The following is a 23065-nucleotide window of genomic DNA, read 5'->3' as shown; positions in this document are numbered from 1 at the left end:
CTTGCAAAACACATTGAGGGATACAGGTAAACAAGGTCTCATTATGAAGCACCTAGTTGGGCCTCCGCATGTGCGGGTCACCGGACTGGATGGACCAAGGGTCTGATTCGGTGAAGGCATTTCTTATGTTCTTATGTAAGTCTGCAGCCGGTGGAGTGGGCAAATAAGCAAATTAAAGGAAAAGAGATGGAATTTGGCATTAAAATAGGGAATATAAACCTGAAACAGTATAGGTAAACTGTACTTAAAAAACAAACAAACAACAAACCAACTTGGATAGAAGACGATACCAGCTGCTGACACAGTAGGCTGGCAATGGATATAGAGGTCACCAGCAGCCGACAGAGAAGACACTAGCTGCCAAATGAATGGGCACAGGAAACAGAATTCTGCAACTGATGGAGAGGTCAAATAGTCAACTTAGAAGAAAGGAGGAGACAGAAGAAGATTAATTCTTGGTTGTTTTTTGTTGTTCACTTCTCTTTCTTATTGGTTTGTTTTGGTTGAAATTTCCGTTTCTTATGTTCATATTAGGGTATATTACTACTTCTTCCTGAAATCAAATTGATGTGTATCTTAATACAGGAAGGTATATTATGACTGATTACATAGATATAGATGATATATTACATAGTTATATGGATTAGCTAAATGTAATGGTTTGTGGGTAATTTGATGATTAAGAATTACTTTATTAGTATTTACTTAATACTGTAGATATACAGTTTAGTAAGTTTCTTTTAATTTGAAGAAAATCTGATTTTATAAAGTTTTATGAAATGATTATAAGGAAATAAGGCTTCTAATGATATTATGATTTTAAGTTTAATATATGCAAAGTTTTATATAATTAATCACATATGGATTTTTAGTAATTAATCTTCATTAGTAAGAAAAAAAAGGGGAAAGGGAGGAAAAAAATGGAGAATAAAAAATTAAATAGATTTTATGTAGTATGTGATTTACATTACATTATTGAGTAGCTTATAATTAATCAATGATGTTTATGGATTTAGCCTGAAGGGAGTTTTTCGTCATCTGATTTTATATGTGCGTTTTTCAAGTTCTTACTTTTAATTTGGGAGGGTTGGGTGGGGTGGGTTGTTGGAGGGAAGGAATTTGGTAATGGGGTGGTTAAGTTATAAGTTTGGGGGAAATGATTACATATTAGTTATTAAATGTATTGTGATTTTCTGGTTATATACAGGTATTGTGATTAAATAATATAATGGATTTTAAATTTTTTTGTTAAATGGCAATGGCCTTAACCATCCGATTAAAAGAAAAAAAACGTTATTATACTTAAAGCAACAGGATGCGGATATCTGTTATCTTCAAGAGACACATTTGTCTGCTGAAGAATCTAAAAAACTGGAAGGTAACTGGGTTAAGCACTGTTTCTTTGCCCTTGCTGTGAGGAAAAAGGCTGGAGTAGCTATTCTAGTGAATAAAAAATGCAATGCATTGTTCAACATAATAGCTTCAGATCCCTTGGGAAGGTGGTTACATGTAGACATGAGCATGGGCAACAATACTATGGCGCTTTTTAATGTATATGCCCCTAATTCGAACCAAATTGAGTTTTTTAAGACTCTGCAACAGTTAGTAATGCCTCTGGCTGCTTCTTTTTTTTTTTTAATTTCTTTATTCATTTTAAATCACACAAGTTTACAGAAATACATCATTTATAGCTTTTATATAACACTTGAAATTCTTTCTAATATCATCAGAAAAACATATATCCCTTCCATCCCACCCTTCCTTAAATATTTCAAACAAAACTTATCATAAACATATTATAAATACTTGATGATTGTATACTTCTAAAACCACCCCCCTCCCCCCAGTGTGTACATATAGGCCCTGATTCTCCAAAGTGCATCCCGATTTTAGGCAGCTGTAGGCCTTAGATTAAGTGGGGATGGGCGGACCCGTATTGCCTAAGGCCTGATTGGTCCAGGCTTCTAGAGCCTGGGCCAATCTGGCCTTAGGCTTCGGCAGGATGGGACGGGCCCGCTTCATTTCGACGAGGCGTGCCTGCCGGCTCAAGACGTGCAAGACCCATCTAAGAACAGGTTTGGTGGAGTGGAGGTTTGGGGGTTGTTAGCGCCGGGGGGGAGGGTGCGTCTTCAGGCAGGAGGGATTGGACACCCTCCTGCCAGCGAAAGATATTGTCTGGGGGGGAGATCGGTAATGTCGGGGGGGGGGGGGCGGTCGGTAGTGTCGGGGGGGGCGGTCGGTAGTGTGTGGGGGGGTGCGTCTTCGGGCAGAGGGTTTGGGCACCCTCCTGGTCAGGGGGCCACGGCCCGCTATACTTATAGCGGCAGAGAGATCCCTTGCCGTGATAAGTGTAGCGGGCCGTGTCTAATCTAACCCGTTTCTCTTACCCGCGTCTGTAACATGGACGCTGGTTACAGAATCGGGGTTTAGTTTAGGCCGATTCTGAATAGGACGCCTCTCCCGGGTGTCCTATTCAGAATCAGGGCCTCGGTGACTTGCGGGCCTCGCCTTCAATATAGGCGGCCTGCCTGGGGAGCATTTTTTTAAAAAAACGTGCATCCCGATTGGCTGATTCGACAACTGTAGGACGCCTACAGCTGCCTAAAATCGGGACGCACTTTTAGAGAATCAGGCCCATAGTATCCAAGGAAAATTATGTCTACTCATTACAATATTTTTCCAATGGCCCCCAGCCACTGGCTGCTTCTAATTTAGTAGTGGTGGGGGATTTTAATGCTGTTATGGATCCTTTAATGGATAAAAAACCTAGTAAAATTATGAAGTCGTTAGGTCTAGATAATTTTGTACAATTTTGTAATTTGAAAGATATATGGCAAATACTTAATTTTAATGAACGAGAATTTTCTTTTTGTTCCCATGTTCATAAATCTTTTTCAAGAATAAATTATATTTTTATTTCGGATCATTTAATACAACAGATTACACAAGTCTCCATAGATCCAATTATTTTGTCTGATCATGGTGGGGTGTGGATTGAATTTAATTTTATTGATTTTATTTGGTGGAGGATGGGCTGGGGAGGGCTGCAATGGCTGGGAGGGTGTAGATGTGCTGGAGTAGGTTTTAACGGAGATTTTGGCAGTAGGAACCCAAGCACAGTACCGGGTAGAGCTTTGGATTCTTGCCCAGAAATAGCTAAGAAGAAAAATTTAAATTGAATCAGGTTGGGCAGACTGGATGGACCATTCGGGTCTTTATCTGCCGTCATCTACTATGTTACTATGATCAAGATAGTAGTAGACCAATCTGGAGATTTGATAATACATTGCTTGCAGATTCAAAATTCTTTTTTTTTTTTTTTAAATGGATGCAATTGTTTTTTTTTTTCCCATTATATTTTTATTTTCAAATTTTACAAAAAGTGTACATAATAATAAAATACATTTGATAAATGCATGGTATCACTTTTATATCTAATACAATGTATGTCTGAATTTGATTTTCCCCTTCACCCTCCCCCCACCCTTTTATTGCTTTAATATAATATTTTCAAATTTTATAAAAGTATACAACAAATTAGAATACAATTGATAATTATTCAATAACATATTTATATCTAATACAATATATTCTGGATAAAATTTATTCATTCTGTGAAATATTAATGAATACTTTCAAATTAATAACACAGAGGAAATCTTGATGGAAACCTTATGGAACGCTTTTAAGGCAACCATGAGAGGACAAATTATTTCATTTTCAGCTTTTATTAAGAAACAAATAAAAAAGCAATTTTCTAATTTGGAGCAAGAAATTAAAGTTTTAGAGTCAAAATTGATTGAAAAATGGGAACACTCAATGTTATAAGCTCTTTTAAATACTAAATGTAAGTACAATGAGATTTCTTCTAAATTGGTAAGGAATGATATTTTTTCTCAACAAGCTTTGTATTATGGAAGCTCAAATAAGGCGGGAAGATTATTGGCAAATTATCTTAAAGCAAAAAAAGGAAAACAAAAATAAATGTAATTAAAGATGAAAAAGGAGATACATATTCTCAAATTGGACCTATTTTAAAACAATTTTTAAATTTCTATAAAGCCCTTTATTCTTCTGAGCCTTATTTAGATAGAGAAAAGAATGGTTTAGAATTTTTAAAATTAATTGAGGGGCCAAAAATTCCTGATCATATAAAAAGAAGTCTAGAAAAGCCTATATCACTAAAAGAATTACAAACAGCATTGAAGTCTCTTAGAGTTGGGACCGCTCCAGGTGGCGATGGTTTTACTGTAGAGTTCTATAAATCATTTCAAATTACCCTATTAATCTAATCTAATCTAATCCTTAGGTTTGTATACCGCATCATCTCCACGTTCGTAGAGCTCGACGCGGTTTACAGTAGGAGAAATAAGAAGGAACTACAACAGAAGGTTAGAGGTAGAAGTGTGAAGAAAATTTAGAGGACTTGGGATGCCAAGATATAAGAGTTTCCTTGATCCTTGAGTTGGAGGGAGACTTACATTTTTTGAGAAAAGCCAGGTTTTCAGATGTTTGCGGAAAACTTGGAGAGAGCTCAAGTTCCGAAGAGGGGAGGTAAGGTTGTTCCAGAGCTCAGTGATTTTGAAGTGGAGGGAGGTCCCTATTACCTTATTTATTAAATTTATATCAGTTTCAACTAACTAAAGGTTGAATTTCAGGTACTATGGCAGAATCATTAACTATTGTTTTGCAGAAGCCAAATAAAGATCCTACATTGGTTTCAAATTACAGGCCTATTTCTTTAATTAATGTAGATGGGAAATTATTGGCTAAACTTTTGGCTTTATGTTTGGCCAAGGCTCTCCCTTATATAATCGGTATGCACCAAACAGGTTTTGTTGCTCAGAGACACTCTTCAAATAATACCAGATTGGCTTTTCATATGTTGTATTTAACGAAAGCCATTAAAGATCCGGCCTTTTCTATATCCTTGGATGCAGAGAAGGCCTTTGACAGGGTAGAGTGGATCTTCATGTATCAAGCAATGGATTGGTTTGGTATGGGTTCAGAATTTATACAAATGATCCAAACATTGTATAGCTCCCCTGTTGCTAGATTATATATTAATAATTTGCAAAGGGGGGTTAGACAAGGATGTCCCTTGTCTCCTCTACTTTTTGATATAGTACTAGAACCCTTATTATTAGCTGTTCAACAGGTGAAGGAGATACAGGGTATTCTGCGTTCTGGTAGAAAGTATAAGGTCTCTGCTTATGCAGATGATATATTACTTTATTCTGAGGAATCCTGAAACAACCATTCCATGTTTGCTTGAATTGATAGAGAAATTTGGAAAATGTTCAGGATATAAAATAAACTGGAATAAATCAGAAGTTCTTCCTCTAAATGTATATTGTGCAAAAGGTCTATTTGATTCATTTCCCTTTATCTGAAAAGAGGAAGGTATCAAATATTTAGGTATTTGGATAAAAAACATGCTAGAAGATACAATGAAGGTAAATGAAAAATCTTTCTTGCAAAAGATAACAGAATTGTGTGAGCAATGGAATCCTTTACATCTGTCTTGGTGGGGGGAGTCCAAACTATTAAGATGATGATATTGCCTGTTGTTTGTTATCAAATGGGTATGATACCAGTTTGTTTGTTTTTTTAGGGGTCTTTTTATAAAAAATTTTTTATAAAAAATTAAATAGTATTCTTACAAAATTTATTTGGCTGGGTAAAATTGCTAGAATTGCCTTAGTGTCTTTACAAAAACCAATTGTGGAGGGAGGGGTAAATTTTCCCAATTTCTATAGGTATCATCAAGCCTATATTATGCGTCAGGGTATGTATTGGGTCCTCCCAGAGCTCATGGAAAAGCTCCCAGACTGGTTGTGGTTGGAATGGCAGCTCATGTTCCCTATTAGGCTCGGTCATGTTCTCAGTATTAAAATGCCTAGACTGTATAAAGAAAACAGAATATTAATAGATACATGGAAAACTTTATGGTATATCAATAATTTCACACCTATTCCAATTCAAAAATCTACAAATCAAACTATATGGCTAAACTTCAAGATTCAAATGGATTAAAGCAGTATATGTACGTTAGATGATGTTATATCTAATGGTAAACTGCTTAATTTTTCACAGTTGCAACAAAAATTTTGTCTTTTTATTTTTTTTTTAAATTCTTTATTCATTTTTACATATTACAACAAGTGTATAAGAAAAATCATTCGAACTTATAAATATACACGTGATTAACTTTCATATATCATTAAAAATATAACTTTTCAGCCAATACCTATATTCTATAATATTTTGAATATTTTGAACTATTCCTAGTATCTAAACAATTGATATCAAGTTAGAAAACCCTCCCAACCCCTCCCTCCCCTTACAAAAGTTCCATTCCCAATACATCAAAAACAGTTAAATACTCTTATACATTATAGGATTTAATATTTATTACCCACCCACACCCCTCCATGTCAAATATCTTACTTTGGGAAAACATTATTACTCATTACAAAAATCTGTTAATGGTCCCCAAATCTTCTGAAATTTACCAAAATATCCTCTTTGTGTTGCTATTGTGCGCTCCATTTTATATATATGACACACAGAATTCCACCAGAAACTGTAATTTAATCTGCTATGATTTTTCCAATTGAATGTAATCTGTTGAATGGCAACTCCAGTCAATATAAATAAAAGTTTGTTATTATTTGACGAAATCTGACTCTTCGCTCTCACTGACATGCCAAATAAAATAGAATCATATGTCAAGGCTACCGGATTCTCTAACATCCTATTGATTTGAGGCCAAATTGATTTCCAAAATACTAATATAAATGTACAATAGAATAAAAGGTGATCTAATGTCTCAGCCTCAAGATGACAGTGCCAACATCTATTAGACTTAGAGCTATCTAGTTTTTGTAAACGAATAGGGGTCCAAAAACTCTATGCAAAAGAAAGAACCAAGTTTGTGTCATAGATGCAGACACTGTACATCTCATCCTCCAAGACCAAATTCGTGGCCACTGAGAGTGATGTGACAGGGTTTGGGAACCACTGACATAAATCATTCCCTGACTTAACAGATTCTTGTTAGACAAATCCATTTTTATTAAAAAAAAAAAAAAGAAAAATCCTTGGACCCCAGTTAGATTGCAAAAGTTAATAGTTCTTTGTCTAATAGATGCTGGCATTGTAATCTGGATGTAGGGACTTTGGATCATCTTTTGTTCTAGTGTCCCCATATCTTAGCCTTTTGGAACTCAATCTGGGATCAAGTAAATTGTTTATTGGAAAACCATGTAGCATTATCTTATGATACTGTGCTTTTTGGTATGTCTATGAGAAAAAAGAGTCAGATATCAATATGTAATAACAAACTTTTATTGATTTTGACTGGAGTTGCCATCCAACATATTACTAATAACTGGAAAGATCATAGTAGGCTCAATTTTAAGTTTTGGTGGAATTCAGTATGTCACATATACAGAATGGAAATTATAAAAATTTTATTAAAATTTGGGAGCCATTAATGTCCTTTTGTCATGATTGATGCCATTTTTCTAATATTTTTCTATTAATTATGTAAGATTTAGGGTGGGTGGGGGGTGGGTTTCCATTATATGAAAATATAATAAATAAAGGGATTCGAGGGTGGGAGGGGGAGGGTTATATTTATAATTATAAGATATAATGATAAGATGCACAAGTGCTTAGATTTATTTTATTTATTATAAATTTTTGTACACTTGATGAAAGTTTTAAAATGAATAAAGAATTAAAAAAAAAAAGAAAAATATATTTTAAAAAATTGTTTTAATATCAATAAAATTTAGTGAGAGTGACATGAGCAGGAGCAAAGTTCCCACAGTACAACCCGAATTGGATGAAGGGCTCCATTTTCTGAGGCTTGTAACCTTGTTAATCAAAAACACCTCCAGTTCCATTTTTTTTTTCTATAGTGGTTTTGAATATTTATCATTTAAAGCATAAAAAGGCAGACATAGTATTACCATATTCTGATGTTTCCGTCAAAGCCCTCTCCAGACCATCCTAAACTGGATTGCCATAAATGGGACACAGACCTTAGCAGTCTGCTCAGTAACAGTCTTAGTTCTTCGTAGCCAGTCACCATCTAAGTGCCAGTTGACACATCAACACTCAAGCAGTCATTTAAATTATCTTTGTAATACTATTCATTTTCTAATTTCAGGTCCTCTGTTTTTATCCCTTCTTTGGGAGGACATTTTGTTTTACATTTTAGTATTTGGGGAACACTACCAACTTTTCTAAAGACATCAAATTCATACTGTTTATTTCATAAACTGTTAGAAAACCTGTTTCATCAATTTTTAAAACTGGGTTTATAACCTTTTCCAGTTGTCTTTTTTTTTTTTTTTTTAATTCTTTATTCATTTTAAAACTTTCATCAAGTGTACAAAAATATACAATAAACAAAATTAATCTGAGCACTTGTTCATCTTATCATTATATCTTATAATTAGAAATATAACCTCCCCCTCCCACCCACAAATCCCTTTAATCATTATATTTTCACATATTGGAAACCCACCCCCCACCCAAACCTAAATCACACATAATTAATAGAAAATTAATAGAAAAATGGCATCAGTCATGACAAAAGGACGTTAATGGCTCCCAAATTTTAATAAAATTTTTATAATTTCCATTCTGTACCGCTATTGACCTTTCCATTCTATATATGTGACATACTGAATTCCACCAAAAAATAAAATTGAGCCTACTATGATCTTTCCAGTTATTAGTAATATGTTGGATGGCAACTCCAGTCAAAATCAATAAAAGTTTGTTATTACATACTGATATCTGACTTTTTTTTCTCATAGTCATTCCAAAAATCACAGAAAAAAAAGGGTCTTTTCCAGTTGTCTTGCTAAGTCTTACTGTAAACCACCTTGGGTCCAATTTTTATTGGGAACAAGTAGTATAGAAAAATGAATGATTAGATTAGATACTATAAATCACACACTTCCCACTTATATTTGAGTGCAAAATCTATTCTACATACAGGAGTCGGCCTCAGTAATGGAGCCTACGCGTAGTCGTAGTCAATGACTGGGGTATTCAGCGTAGTTGTTTTAGCTCCTTTTTCTCCAATCATTGGCCATACTCCCGTAAACAACTATGCTGAATACCCCAGTCATTGACTACGACTACGCGTAGGCTCCATTACTGAGGCCGACTCCTGTATGTAGAATAGATTTTGCACTCAAATATAAGTGGGAAGTGTGTGATTTATATGATTTTGTGAAGTTCCCACTAGGGTATTTCAATTTAGTGTGTTAACTAGATTAGATACTATTAAGACTTTGCTTTCTCAGAAATCTGTTTTATACACAGTGGCGCATTAAATAGGGCCGGGGCAGACTGCCTTGGGCACCGTCTTGGTGGTGATGCCGTCACCTCTCTGCCCCCCCAATGTCACGTTCAAACTCTCCCTTCCCTGCCCTCGGTATCTCTTTAAAATCTTCACCAGCACGAGCAACTACTCTAGCCTAGTGCTCGTGCCAGACCCTCTGAAATCACTTCCGGGTCATGGGGCCAGGAAGTAATATCAACACCAGCGCAAGCAGCAGGCCAGAGAAACTGCTCGTGCTGGCGAATATTTAAAGAGGTATGGCAGTGGGGAGGGCGCAAGTGTGGTGTGGAAGGGGTGGAGAGGGGGACAAGGGGGGTGCCACTGCCCTGGGTGCCTTCTACCCTCGCTATGCCACTGATTATACAGTGATCTCTATTTTAATTATTATTATTATTATTTTTTTTAATCTTTATTCATTTTTAAAACTTATAAGTGTTTCAGCAAATAAAAACATTTTTAACTTAGATACAACACTTAATATTCTGCAATAATCCAGTTTAGAAGTTATCTCCCCCCTATTCCATAACAATCTTTGAACACATAAAAACATATAATAATATAATAATTCCCATCCCCATCCCAATATTACAAAGAAAATTTCAGGATGTTTGGGAGCCTTTAACAAATTTTTGTAATTAATAAATACCTTTTTTCTCTTTAATTATGCATATCTATTTTAATTCTTAGGTTTTCCTAGAGGATTGTTCTGGCTTTTGATGTTTTTGTAACTTGCTTTGAACTGCGGGCTGTAAGATCAGATGTTATATCCTATACAAATATCCTATACAGAGCACTCTCAAAATTCTAGGAATACAATTAGACAGACGCTGCACTATGCAGACACAGATACACAAAGTCATACAGAAGACATTCTTCACCATGCGAAACCTAAGAAAAATAAGAAAGTTCTTTACCAAAGAACACTACAAGATCATTGTACAATCCCTCACACTCAGTACCTTGGATTACTGCAACAGCCTCTACCTACCATGCCCAAACAACATGATAAAACAACTACAGACCGTTCAGAACACAGCCATCAGACTCATCTACTGTCTCAGCAAATTTGACCACATCACCCCCGCCTATGTAGACTCTCACTGGCTTCCGATAAAAGCAAGAACTCAATTCAAGTTCTATTGTCTACTATTTAAAGTAACCCATGGAACTGCCCCCTGTTACCTAAACAACCGCCTATACCGCTACCACTCATCCAGATCAAGGAGAACTCAAAACCTATTCACCTTCCCCCCTCATAATGGTACCCGACGTAAGAAACTATACGACAGCCTTCTACGACACAAGCAGCGAAATTTGACCCCACCATCACCAAACTAATGATCAACACAACAGACATCAAAGTGTTTCGAAAAGAAATCAAAACATTTCTATTCAAAAAACACGTCCCTACTAACTAATCTCCTCCCCTTTCGCACAAGCTCTCCCTCTCTTGAATAACACATTAGTCAACTCCTAGAACTTTTCCTCCAAAAATATTCTGATTCCTAAATAAGCATCTACCTCACTCTCCAACAAACTTCTTACGTCATTGTTAGGTAACTTCTCGTCTGTAACCCGTATATACTGATATTCTCCACTGTATCCTGTTATCATTTGATTCTCTGCTATGTAATTCTTATAATTGAATCCTCTACCACACCATGTAAAGTACATGAATCACTGTTATGTAATTTCTCTAGATAATCTTTGTTACGCAATTCTCTCGATAATGTCCAGATCTCTTATAATTTGTAATCCGCCTAGAACCGCAAGGCACAGGCGGAATAGAAATCACTAATGTAATGTAATGTAATGTTATATATCCTTATTTATGCTGATGAAGATTAAGAACTGATCTACCATAGTAGGTTTTTGTTACCCTTTGAAAATTCCTATTTATTCCAGCATTCCTCATTCACTTCTGCAAGCCCAAAACCTATCTACAAGAATTCATATGGTCAAATAGTAATATAGGGCCCTTTTACTAGACCGTTAAGCACTAATGTACGCTTAATGCAGTAAAAATGGCCTAACACAGGATGCTGTAAAGCATTTTGCCATTTGTGTACACTGTGTGGTATTTATTTTTATTTTTTAGGAGGGAATGTGTTAGGGGTAGAAAATGGGCATGGAAACACTATCTCAGCTAGCATTCTGACATAGCACACACTAACTGAATAATGCTGGCTTAGCACAGGAACCCTTAGCACCTCCTAAACAGGGGGCTATAAGTGCTCCGTGTTAATTATTTTTTCTGTGGCCACTCCTTCAAACCTCTTCTCTCCTCTCCCCCATGTGTGTTTCAGGAGCAGGAAACATTGTTCTACTAGATTGCATGCTGGGACTTTTGTCTTTTACTTGCAAAGTAAAAGTTAACATTAGTGCCTAGCCAGAACAAGATATTTACAAAGGCCAAAATTTATGTCTGCTCTAGAAATGGGCTTAGTGCTTGGAAAGTCTCCTGTTAGAATGGGCTAAGCCCATTTACTAGTGCAGCTTAGAAAAAAGGTCCCATAGTCTTCAGCAGGACAAGGAAAGGCTGGGGAATAGAGCATCATATGCTGGTTGGCTTGTGACAACTCCAGTCTGGTTAAAACCTGATTAGTCTGTTTCAGTAATGCTTTCTTTGAGCTTCATATACTTACCTCACAGTGATTATCTAGTTTGCTCAATGAAAGGTCCATACTCTGATGCTGCTCTTTTAACTCATCAAAACGAGCTCGCCAGCGGTTCAATTCCAGTTGTGCATTGTTTAAAGAGGTTTTCAGTTCCTTAGTATGTGTGTGCAGGCCCGTGTACTCTTCCTTTAGCTGATCATGTAAGAAATTTAACCTGGTAACAAGAAATGGAACATGTGAAACAACAAAACTCAGAACACTCATCACAAACAAAATAAAACTTCTGTGGTAAACAGACAACACGCATATACAAACTTCAAAATTCTGTATAGCAAATAACCTAGAAAAAATACCCTGATAGAAGTGACATAAAGAGAAAAAAAAGCCCTAGGATACAATTTTCAAAATGGCAGCCTTTCCCCCTTCCCAGCTCATCCCGAGATGCACTGGAACAATTTTGAGACAATTAGGGCTCTAGGCCCCTCCAAGTGCGTCTCAAGATGGGATGGGAAGGGGGAAAGGCTGCCATTTTGAAGAAGCAGCCCTATTAGCAGAAGGGAGTGGGCTTTCCTCCTGCCAATTTTTCATCCGTAGGTACAGGGGCATGTGGCAGGATGTCAAGGGTGTGTGAAGATAGGGGTTTGGAAGGATAAGATGACAGGAGGGAGGCTATCTATGGAGGGGGATGGGTGGGGATCATTGGATGGGAGGGTGGGAAAAATCAGGGACCTCCCTGCCAATTCAGTAGATCGCGTCAGGGGAATCTTTGATTAGCTAATCTGGCAGGATTTCCCGAAGCTCTGGTTTTAGGGATTCCTGCCGGCTGAGTTGATCGGGGATTCCACTGCCATGATCAGCTGATGGCAAGTTGTGGACTATTTAGATTTTTAATTCTGACATTTGACAGGGTAGGACAACAATTGGGTACAACAATTAGTAGGAAGACATTTGGTAGCATGACAGTTGGTAGGAAGATCTTACCAATTACTGTATCCTATGAATTGTCTTCCTACTAATTGTCAGGATCCCAGGTACCAGGACCATTATAAGGAAGTGAAAGTTTCTGTGAGCATTTTAGGGTGGGAGACAAACACAATGCATATACATGATTTGCAGATATAAGTTACTTTTCTAACTTTTTTGGGACTCGTATATAAATTTTTATTCATTTTCAAACTTACAATAAGTGTGACATTAAGTTAAAACATTTTAACATTAAATATATAACTTAATATTCAGCAATATTACAAATCATATAACCTTAACTCCCTCCCTTCCCACCCTTTCATAACAAATATTTTTATATGCTATACTAAAAATTATCCCCCCCACCTTGAATATTGAACTTATAAATTTAAGGGAAAAAATGGCATCTATTCATTACAATATTTTGTTAACTACTCCCGCACATCTCAAAATCTTTTTTGGGACTCATGTTGCGTGCAGAATTCAGAATTTCCTGGTGGCTTGGCGCGTGCATAAGATGGAGAAGTGATCACGACACTCCTCTAGCCCGGGCAACAGTTCGGAATTATTGAAGGGTTACTTTGATTTTTTTTCTTACCCGAATTGTCAGATTTAGTGCAGAAGCATGGCTAGTACACGGCAAACTAAAAATGAGTCGGATTATGCGGCAGGAGGAACGGCGAAATGCCAAAAAAAAGATCAGATGTCGCCGGCAAAGGTTCCTCTTCCGGGAGACGTAACGGAAATTTTAGATAAAAATGAAATAATGGCCGAATTGCGGTGTATAAAGCAGATGCTGCAGGATAATGCAAACAGCATAACTGAAGTGAAAGAAGAAGTGTTAAACTTAAATCGGCAAATGGAGGTTGCTAATATGTAAATGACGACCTTAGAAGACAAGATGGAGCGTTTAGAACTCTCTGAGATACGATGCAAAAATGACAGTTTAACTGTGCAGGAATTAAAGAAACAACTTGAAGATTACGAAAATAGAGGTAGAAGAAAGAATATAAAAATTATTGGATTAGCTGAAAATTTGGAAGGGGGGAATGCTGTCCAATTTCTAGAAAACCTTCTGCCTAAACTATTACAGTAAAACTCAAAATATCCCCTGGAAATAGTACGAGCACACAGGATTCCATTAAAATGGTCAGCAAGTCAAGTGAGGCCAAGACTTTAAGCTACTGAGATTTCAGCAGGCTTTAGATATTTTAAACTTATAAGGGGTCCAAATTGTTGTTTGTGCATGATTTCGCTAAGAACACGGCGAATACGAGGAAGCAATTCCTCATGTTGAGACCTCAATTGGAGTAGCAATTCAACAAATAACATACAATTGGAAAAATTCTGACAGGTTGAATTATAACTTCTGGTGGAATTCTGTATGCCATATATATAAAATGGAATGTACAATAGCAACACAGAAAGGATATTTTGGTAAATTTCAGAAGATCTGGGGACCATTAACAGACTTTTGTAATGAATGATAACATTTTCCCAAAGTAAGTTATTTGATAGGAGGGGAGATGGGTGGGTTTTATTTTATTCATCTCATAATGTATATGAATATATTAATATTTTTGTTGTTATTAGGATGGAATTTCTGTAACGGGAGGGAAGAGGGTGGGAGGGATTTCTACTTTAATAATAATTGTTTAGAGATTAGGTATATTACATAATATTCAAGATATTAAAGAATATAAATATGGAATGAAATGTATTTAATGTGTTATATGATAGTTCATCAAGTGTGTATTTATAAGTTTATATGATTTTATTTGATACACTTGTTCTAATATGCAAAAATGAATAAAAAATTTAAAAAAAAAAAAAAAAAAAAGAATTTCTAAATTTAATTATTGGACTGAAGGTTCCTGAACATATAAAAAGGAGCTTGGATGAGCCTATATCACTAAAAGAATTAGAAACAGCGTTGAAGTCTCTTAGAGTTGGATCCGCTCCAGGTGGTGATGGTTTTCACAGTAGAATTTTACAAATCATTTCAAACTGCCCTATTACCTCATTTGCTAAATTTGTATCAATCCCAACTAACTAAAGGTTGTATTTCAGGTACTATGGCTGAATCATTAACAATCGTTTTGCCAAAGCCAAACAGAGATCCCACTTTGGTTTCAAACTACAGGCCTATTTCGTTAATAAATGTTGATGGAAAAGTATTGGCTAAGGTTTTGGCTTTACGCTTAGCTAGGGCTCTCCCTTTTATAATTGATATGCACCAAACAGGATTTGTTGCTAAGAGACATTCCTCCAATAATTCTAGATTGGCTTTAACTAAATTTAACTAAAAGCATGAATGATCCGGCCTTTTCTGTATCTTTAGATGCGGAAAAAGCTTTTGACCGAGTTGAATGGACTTTTATGTATCAAGCATTAGATTGGTTTGGTATAGGTTCAGGATTTATACAGATGATTCAAACATTGTAGAGCTCCCCTTCTGCAAGATTGTATATTAATAATAATTTATCTGAGTGCTTTAATTTGTGGAGGGGGGTTGGACAAGGCTGTTCATTATCTAATCTAATCTTTAGGTTTGTATACCGCATCATCTCCACGTTCGTAGAGCTCCATTGCTTTTTGACATTGTACTAGAACCCTTATTATTAGCTATTCAACAAGCAAAGGGGATACAGGGTATTCCCCATTCAGATTGGGAATATAAAGTTTCAGCTTATGCAGATGATATTTTGCTTTATTTGAGAAATCCTGAGACTACCATTCCATGCTTGTTAGAGTTGATTGATACATTTGGAAAATTTTCAGGATATAAAATAAATTGGAGTAAGTCAGAAATTCTTCCTCTTAATGTGCACTGCACATAGAGCATTCTGGACCCCTGTTCGTTTACAAAAATTGGATTGCTCTAAGTCTAATAGATGTTGGCATTGTCATATTGAAGTTGGAACCTTAGATCATCTATTATTTTATTGTCCATTCATTAAGGCATTTTGGTATTCATTTTGCGACCAAGGTAACCTTATGATGGAAAATCATATGGCATTATCTTATGATACGGTTTTATTTGGAATGAGTATGAGAGCTAAGTGTCAAATATCTGCTGCTAACAATAAGCTTCTGATGATTCTTACGGGTGTGGCTATCCAACAGATAACGTATAACTGGAAGAATTGTTCTAGATTGAATTATAGCTTCTGGTGGAATTCAGTATGCCATCTATATAAAATGGAAAGACTGCTTGCAATATAAAATGGTTATTTTAATAAGTTCAAGGATGTGTGGGGGCCAGTAATAAGCTATTATAATGATTAATGATTTTTGCTGTTTTTCCTTATGTGACAATATTGAAAGAAAGGATGGGTGGGTGGGTCATGATAATTTAAGAATATATATATATGAATATTAAAAAATATTAATATTCATATGATATATATTAATTGTATATGAATCTGGGAGGGGGTGGGGGGTTAAATCTTTTTGATGTATGATATTGAAGATTTTTCAAGTGAGGTTGTACTATAATTGTTCGATATTTACTGTACACTTGATGTAAGTTATAAAATGAATAAAGATTTAAAAAAAAAAAAATTTAATTGAAACAAAAAAAAAAAAAAGTGCACTGCACGAAAGGATTGTTTGATTCTTTCCCATTCATATGGAAAGAAAATGGATTAAAATATTTAGGTATTAGGATTAAAAATACTCTGGAAGACACAGTGAAAGAGAATGAAAATTTTTTATTAAAAAAAGTCATGGAAATGTGTGAGCAATGGAATTCTTTACATCTTTGTTGGTGGGGGAGAGTCCAAACTATTAAAATGATGATATTGCCTGTGGTTTGTTATCCAATGAGTATGATACCAGTTTTTTTTCAAGGGTCCTTTTATAAAAAGTTAAATGGTATTCTTACAAAATTTGTTTGGCTGGGTAAAATACCTAGAATTGCTTTAGTATCTTTACAAAAGCCAGTTGAGGAGGGTGGGGTAAATTTTCCAAATTTTTATAGGTATCATCAAGCCTATATTTATGCCAGGGTATGTATGGGTCCTCCCAGAACTCATGGAAAATGCCCCAGATTGGTTATATTTGGAGTGGCTTCTCTTGTTTCCTTTAAATTTATCTCATGTTCTCAGTATCAAAATGCCTAGAAAATATAAAGAAAACAGAATATTGATTGATACATGGAAAACATTGCGTTACGTTAGTAATTTAACACCTATTCCAATAAATAAATCAACAAATCAATCTTTATGGCTAAACAATAGCCATACAAAAAGAAAATTATAAGAAATTTAAAGAGATATGGGGGCCTTTGACAAATTATTGTAATGAATAGATACCATTTTTCCATTACAAGTACATTGAAAATGATGGGGTGGGAGGGAGGAATTTTTTTTTTTAATTTGATTAAATGTTTAGAGCAATAGTAAAGAAATTATATACAGTGGTGCCTCGCACAGCGAACGCCTCGCACAGCGAACGCTGCGCACAACGAACTTTATGTCGTGATCCGTATAACGTACTTCGTTTCACACAACGAAGTCGCCCGAGCTGCATACTTCCGGGGTTCCTGCGGGGTTGGATCGCAGCGGGGTTGGTCGAGCCGCGAGGGTAGTCTCCTTCTCCTTACCTGCCCTGTCGCAGCCGCACACAGCCGAACGGAAATCTTCCCGATGTCAGCGCTGACGTCGGAGGGAGGGCTTAAGCAAAGCCCTCCCTTCCTCCGACGTCAGCGCTGACATCAGGAAGACTTCCGGTCGGCTGTGTGCGGCTGCGGCAGGGCAGGTAGGAAGAAGGCAATGGCGAACGAAAGAGGGGGGAGGGGGCGGTCCGCCCCGAAGAATGTGCACAGATGGTCAGGTCCCCCGATCGACCGACAACAGGCCCGGCCGACAAACCTCCCTGCCCTGTAGCCGCGAATCTTAATTACCTCTTACAGCAGCTTCAATAATCCAGCTGCTGTAAGAAGGTAATTTAGATTCGCGGCTACAGGACAGGGAGATTTGTCCGACCGGGCCTGTTCTGTTGTCGGTCGGGTGCAAAAGCGCCACAAAGGTGGAGGCAGGGAGGGAGGAAAGGTGGAGTGGAGAAAGCACATGTTGGAGCAGGGGATGAGAGGGAGGGAGAGAAGGGGAAATATTGGACAAGGGCAGAAGGGATGCTAAATCATAGGGTGACAGGCAGAGAGAACAACAGGAAAAAGAGTGGAAGCAATCTTGAACCCTGAGGGTGAGGGCAGAGAGAGGTGGTGAGATGATTGATCATGGGGAGAGGGACAAAAGGGAATAGAGATGGGATAGGAAGATAGTGGAAGTAAAAGGACAGGGAGATGTATGTTTTTAGATGTATCTAAATAAAAATAATAACAAAAAATTTATCTTTTTTATGTCATCTTAGCATATTTTATGCTGCAGAACGAATTATTTTTTTTTACATGTATTCCTATGGGAAAACGCGTTTCACATAACGAACGTTTCACATAACAAACTTGCTCCTGGAACCAATTAAGTTCGTTGTGTGAGGCACCACTGTATATGATATATGTGATGATATAGGGTATGGTAGGGTTGGGAGGGAGGGAGTTAAATTTAATATGGAATTTGATAGAAGTTCAAGTGATGTATTTAATTTTCATTGTCATTTATTGATACACTTGTTGCAAGTTGTATAATGAATAACGATTTTAAAACAAATTTTTTTCCTTGATTTACTCATATATTTCATGGGGTGTCCTAATTGTTTCACATGACTGTATAACAAACAAATTTCAGGTGGTGAGGTCAGTTACTGTGCTGGTGTTATTACCTGTCAAAGTCCTCTCTCAGTTTCTGATTTTCTCCTGTAGCAACAATATTTTTCCTCTTTTCTTGCAGTAGGACCTCCTTCTCTGCTTTCAAAGCAATTTCCAGTTCTTCCAATTTTGCTTTGTGTGTCACCAAACTGTTATAACTGCAAATACATGTATACACACACATATATCATTACAACAAAATAAGCTGAGAAAGATGAAAAGGCAAAAGAATTTTGTACTGTCAAGTCAGTCATGTTTTGTAGACAACAGCCTATGAATGTCAAACTCACATAAAAGCCTATTTATAGGGAGAGTGTAATGATTAAAAATAGGTGTGGCTTGGTCACTCAGTTGCAGCACTACACTCTGCTATATAGAACAGTGTTTCTCAACTTCTTCAAGCCAAGTACCCCTATGTCTAATAAATATCAACCAAGTACCCCCACCCAGGCTCTGCCCCAAACCCATCCAAGCCCACCCTATAATTACTAATTGTAATGCAATTTCTTCTATCCATTTTTCATATACACACAATATAATCTTATTAATACATAATGGTAACCACAAAATTTTTAAAAAACACAAAGCACATGACGCAGAGAAAATGTTAAGGAAAAATTAGGTTCTTACCTGCTAATTTTCTTTCTTTTAGACTCTTTAGACCGGTACAGCTTCATTACATTACATTGATGTCTTCTATCCCACCAATACCTTTCAGTTCTAGGCGGTTTACAGCAAGAAATTAGCCTGGGCATTCCCATGGAGATTACAAGGTTGATAGCTATAGTATTCGTCGGGATCCGGGAATGGTCGATATGGTTTGGTTAGATCATTTGACAAATTTCTTGAATAGTATGGTTTTCAGTTCTTTCCTGAATGTTTTGTAGTTGGGCGTCGTGGTCAGCAGATTTGAGAGGTGGTAGTCTATTTTTACTGCTCTGGTGGCTAGTAGACCGTCATATATTTTTTTGCTTTGCATGCCTTTGATTGGGGGTGTGTGCTTGAGTTCTCCTTGGTCTATATCAGTGGTCTCAAAGTCCCTCCTTGAGGGCCGCAATCCAGTCGGGTTTTCAGGATTTCCCCAATGAATATGCATGAGATCTATGTGCATGCACTGCTTTCAATGCATATTCATTGGGGAAATCCTGAAAACCCGACTGGATTGCGGCCCTCAAGGAGGGACTTTGAGATCCCTGGTCTAGATGTGTTTTTCCTGATTAGACGGTTGTTCAGATAGCTTGGTCCATTTCCATTTAGGGCTTTGAATAGGGTGCAGTAGAATTTGTGTTGTATGCTAGAGAATGACACGGTGGCGGTTTACCCGCGGCTACTGCGTTTAGCCGTGGGTAACCCGCCAAAAACGGGGAATGAAAATTAGCAGCCTCTGCGGGGACGGGGACAAGGCCATCACCGCCCCGTGGAGCGGTGAATGGTCTTGTCACCGCAGTGAGGCATAAAGGATCGTGCGGTCCCCGCAGCCCCCACCCGCTCACCCGCACATCGGCTCGATCGTTTAACCAGCTTCCTCTCTCCACCTCACCTTAGTTTGCCGGCTTTCTTTTTCAGCGACCGGAACGCTTTCAAAAGAGCCGTGCACGCGCAGCTGCTCAGTATTCAATCTTCTGCTCTGACCCAACCTGAAACAGGAAGTTGCTGCAGAGCAGAAGATTGAACTTTGAGCAGCCGCGCGTGCGTGGCTCTTTGAAAGCGTGCCGGTTGCCGAAAAAGAAAACCGGCAAACTAAGGAGAGCTGGAGAGCAGTAGTGTACCAAGGGGGGGGCGGGAGGGGCGAAAAAGGTAATGGCGCCAGGCCTTGGAGCACCACCGAGGCAAACTGCTTCTCCCCCCTCCCAGCCGAACCCCCGCTGACCCTCCTATCTCTACCCCCCCCAAGTGAACCTTTCCGACCCTCCCAGCGAAAGCAGAAAACCTCCCTCCAGTAGAGTCGGCTTTCTCCTCCCTCTGCCGCATCACTGATGACGTCATCAGTGATGCGGCAGAGGGAGGAGAAAGCCGCGAAGGAGGTTTGCTGCTCTTGCTGGGAGGGTCGGAAAGGTTCACGGGGGGGGAGATAGGAGGGTCAGCGGGGGTTCGGCTGGGAGGGGGGAGAAGCGGTCTGCCTTGGTGCTCCATTACCTTCTTCGGGCAGCAGCAGCGTTTACAATTCGCTGCCGTTGCCGGCTTCAGGCCTTGTTCTCTGCCGGGTCCTGCCTATTTCCTGTTTTCATGAAGACAGGACCCGACAGAGAGGAAGGCCTGAAGCGGGCAACAGCAGTGAATTGTGAATGCTGCTGCTGCCCGATGAAGTTCAGGACATCAGGATATCGGGGAAGGAGCAGAGAGAAATCGGCTGCTGGCTTGGGGGTGAGGGTAGGGAAAGAATCGTAGAAGTGGAGAAATTGGCACGATGGCTTTGTGGGGGCTAGGGGGAGAGAGAAAGAAAAGAAAAAATAAAGAGGGGGGGCCAGGGGGAGAGAGAAAGAAAGGCAGAAAAAGGCAGAAATAAAGAGGGGGTCAAGAGGGAGAGAAAGAAAGGCAGAAAGAAAGAGGGGGGCCAGGGGGAGAAAGAAAGGCAGAAATAAAGAGGGGAGCCAGGGGGAGAGAGAAAGAAAGTTGGGGGGGGGGTGGAGGAGAAGAAAGAAGAAGGATCAGAAGAAGGACCAGAGACTCATGAAATCACCAGACAAAAAGGTAGGAAAAATGATTTTATTTTCAACTTAGTGATCAAAATGTGTCCGTTTTGAGAATTTATATCTGCTGTCTATATTTTGCACTATGGCCCCCTTTTACTAAAACGCAATAGCGGTTTTTAGCGCAGGGAGCCTATGAGCGTCGAGAGCAGCGTGGGGCATTCAGCGCAGCTCCCTGCGCTAAAAACTGCTATCGCAGTTTAGTAAAAAGGGAGGGGAAATATTTGTCTATTTTTGTATAGTTGTTACTGAGGTGAAGTCATCTGCCTTGACCTCTTTGAAAACCCGTGGAATATAAATGATAATTAACATTTTCTCTGCGTACAGCGTGCTTTGTGTTTTTAAAATTTTATTGTTGATAGTTCATTTTGACTTGGCCACAAAGGTAAGGGGGAGGGAGGGAGGGGAGCTGCTGAAAGACATCTAGTAATCCTTGCAGGCTTGACTGTGCAGGGAATTATTTTTGTAAAATCATGTTTTGTTATGTGACTGGCATTATCTAGACTTTAATTTCTATGAATGAATAGAATGAAAATTACTTGCTTGCGGGGACCGCGTGTTCCGGCTCACACAAGGAAGGAGGGGGTGAAAGGGAAAAAGTTTCTCTTCCTTGGAAATAGATTCTGAAGTGACCTCATCAAAGAAGACCAGCACCAAATGTACAAGAAATCCCTTAAACAATGTCAAAAGAGCCCAAAATAGAAAACTGCTACTGCCTTGAGACTCCATTATTTAAGGAATCAACTTGAAATCACAGAAGAGACAGGAAAAGGTTAAATGCCTCATGGAATCCTCAGGTACAAAACACAAACCAAATTGTGAATGAAATCAGAGCAGACAGTAAGAATTATAAAATTGATGTCATTATCCATCTGGAAAAAAAGGCGTACTAGAAATAATGCCTCAGCAATACAATTTTCAAAAGTTCTATTTGCTCATGGTAAGGGAGAAGAGAGACTGCTAGTGATGGTGGGGGGACTGATAGAAGATATGAAAGAAGGGTGGTAGAAAGGAACAGATGGTAAAGGAGGGAGGGAAGGGTGGTGGTGGAAAGGAATAGAACAGACATTGAAAGAGGGTAGAGAGGAACAGACCCTGAAAGGAAATGTGGAAGGCAGAGTGGGGAGAAGACGCTGGAAGGGAAAAAGACAGATGCCAGACTATGGGGGAGCGGAGGGAAGAAGATGGGTGCTAGACGGTGACGGTGACGGGGCGGTGAATGGGATGGCAGTGGCGGTGACGGGGCGGTGAAAGGGATGGTGGTGACGGTGTTAGGGTGGTGAAGGGAACGGTGGTGACGGGGCGGTGCAGAGGATGGTGGGCCGGGGATGGTGCAGTGACGGAGACAGATTTTTTTCCCCATGTCATTCTCTATTGTATGCATGCTTGTACTGGGAGCCAGTGTGAGTCCTGGAAAGCTGAGGTAATGTGGTTGTATTTTTTCAGCGAGTATATTAGTCTTAGGGCTATATTTTGGACTGTTTGTAATTGTTTTAGCATGTTGGCAGGACATGACAGGTAAAGTATTTTTGGACTTGTCTTAAGTTACACATGGTTGCAAATGCCTTCTGAACCGTTTTTCTGGTTTGAAATTGCATAGTGCAGCCTTTGTTTATCATTATTCCCAGCAGTTTTAGGTTGCGTTGTAAGGGATATG

The 23065-nt window shown here is 38.3% G+C and overlaps 1 protein-coding gene across 5 annotated transcripts in view; it reads right to left on the bottom strand.

Annotated features, from left to right (window-relative positions):
* The window catches only part of CCDC88C (coiled-coil domain containing 88C), a 338359-nt gene that overhangs the window by 50242 nt on the left and 265052 nt on the right, over positions 1-23065 (bottom strand). For all 5 annotated transcript variants that reach the window (XM_033951005.1, XM_033951004.1, XM_033951007.1 and 2 more), the window contains exons 21-22: positions 18733-18876; positions 12013-12199 (exon numbers count right to left, since the gene is read on the bottom strand). In XM_033951005.1, coding sequence (XP_033806896.1) covers positions 12013-12199; positions 18733-18876 — 331 coding nt within the window. The remainder of the gene's footprint in view (positions 1-12012; positions 12200-18732; positions 18877-23065) is intronic.

The sequence above is a fragment of the Geotrypetes seraphini genome, chromosome 7, assembly GCF_902459505.1.
Source record: "Geotrypetes seraphini chromosome 7, aGeoSer1.1, whole genome shotgun sequence".
Lineage (NCBI taxonomy): Eukaryota > Metazoa > Chordata > Amphibia > Gymnophiona > Dermophiidae > Geotrypetes > Geotrypetes seraphini.
The sequence above is the reverse complement of the archived record's forward strand: the minus strand, read 5'-3'. Positions and strand labels throughout refer to the sequence as shown.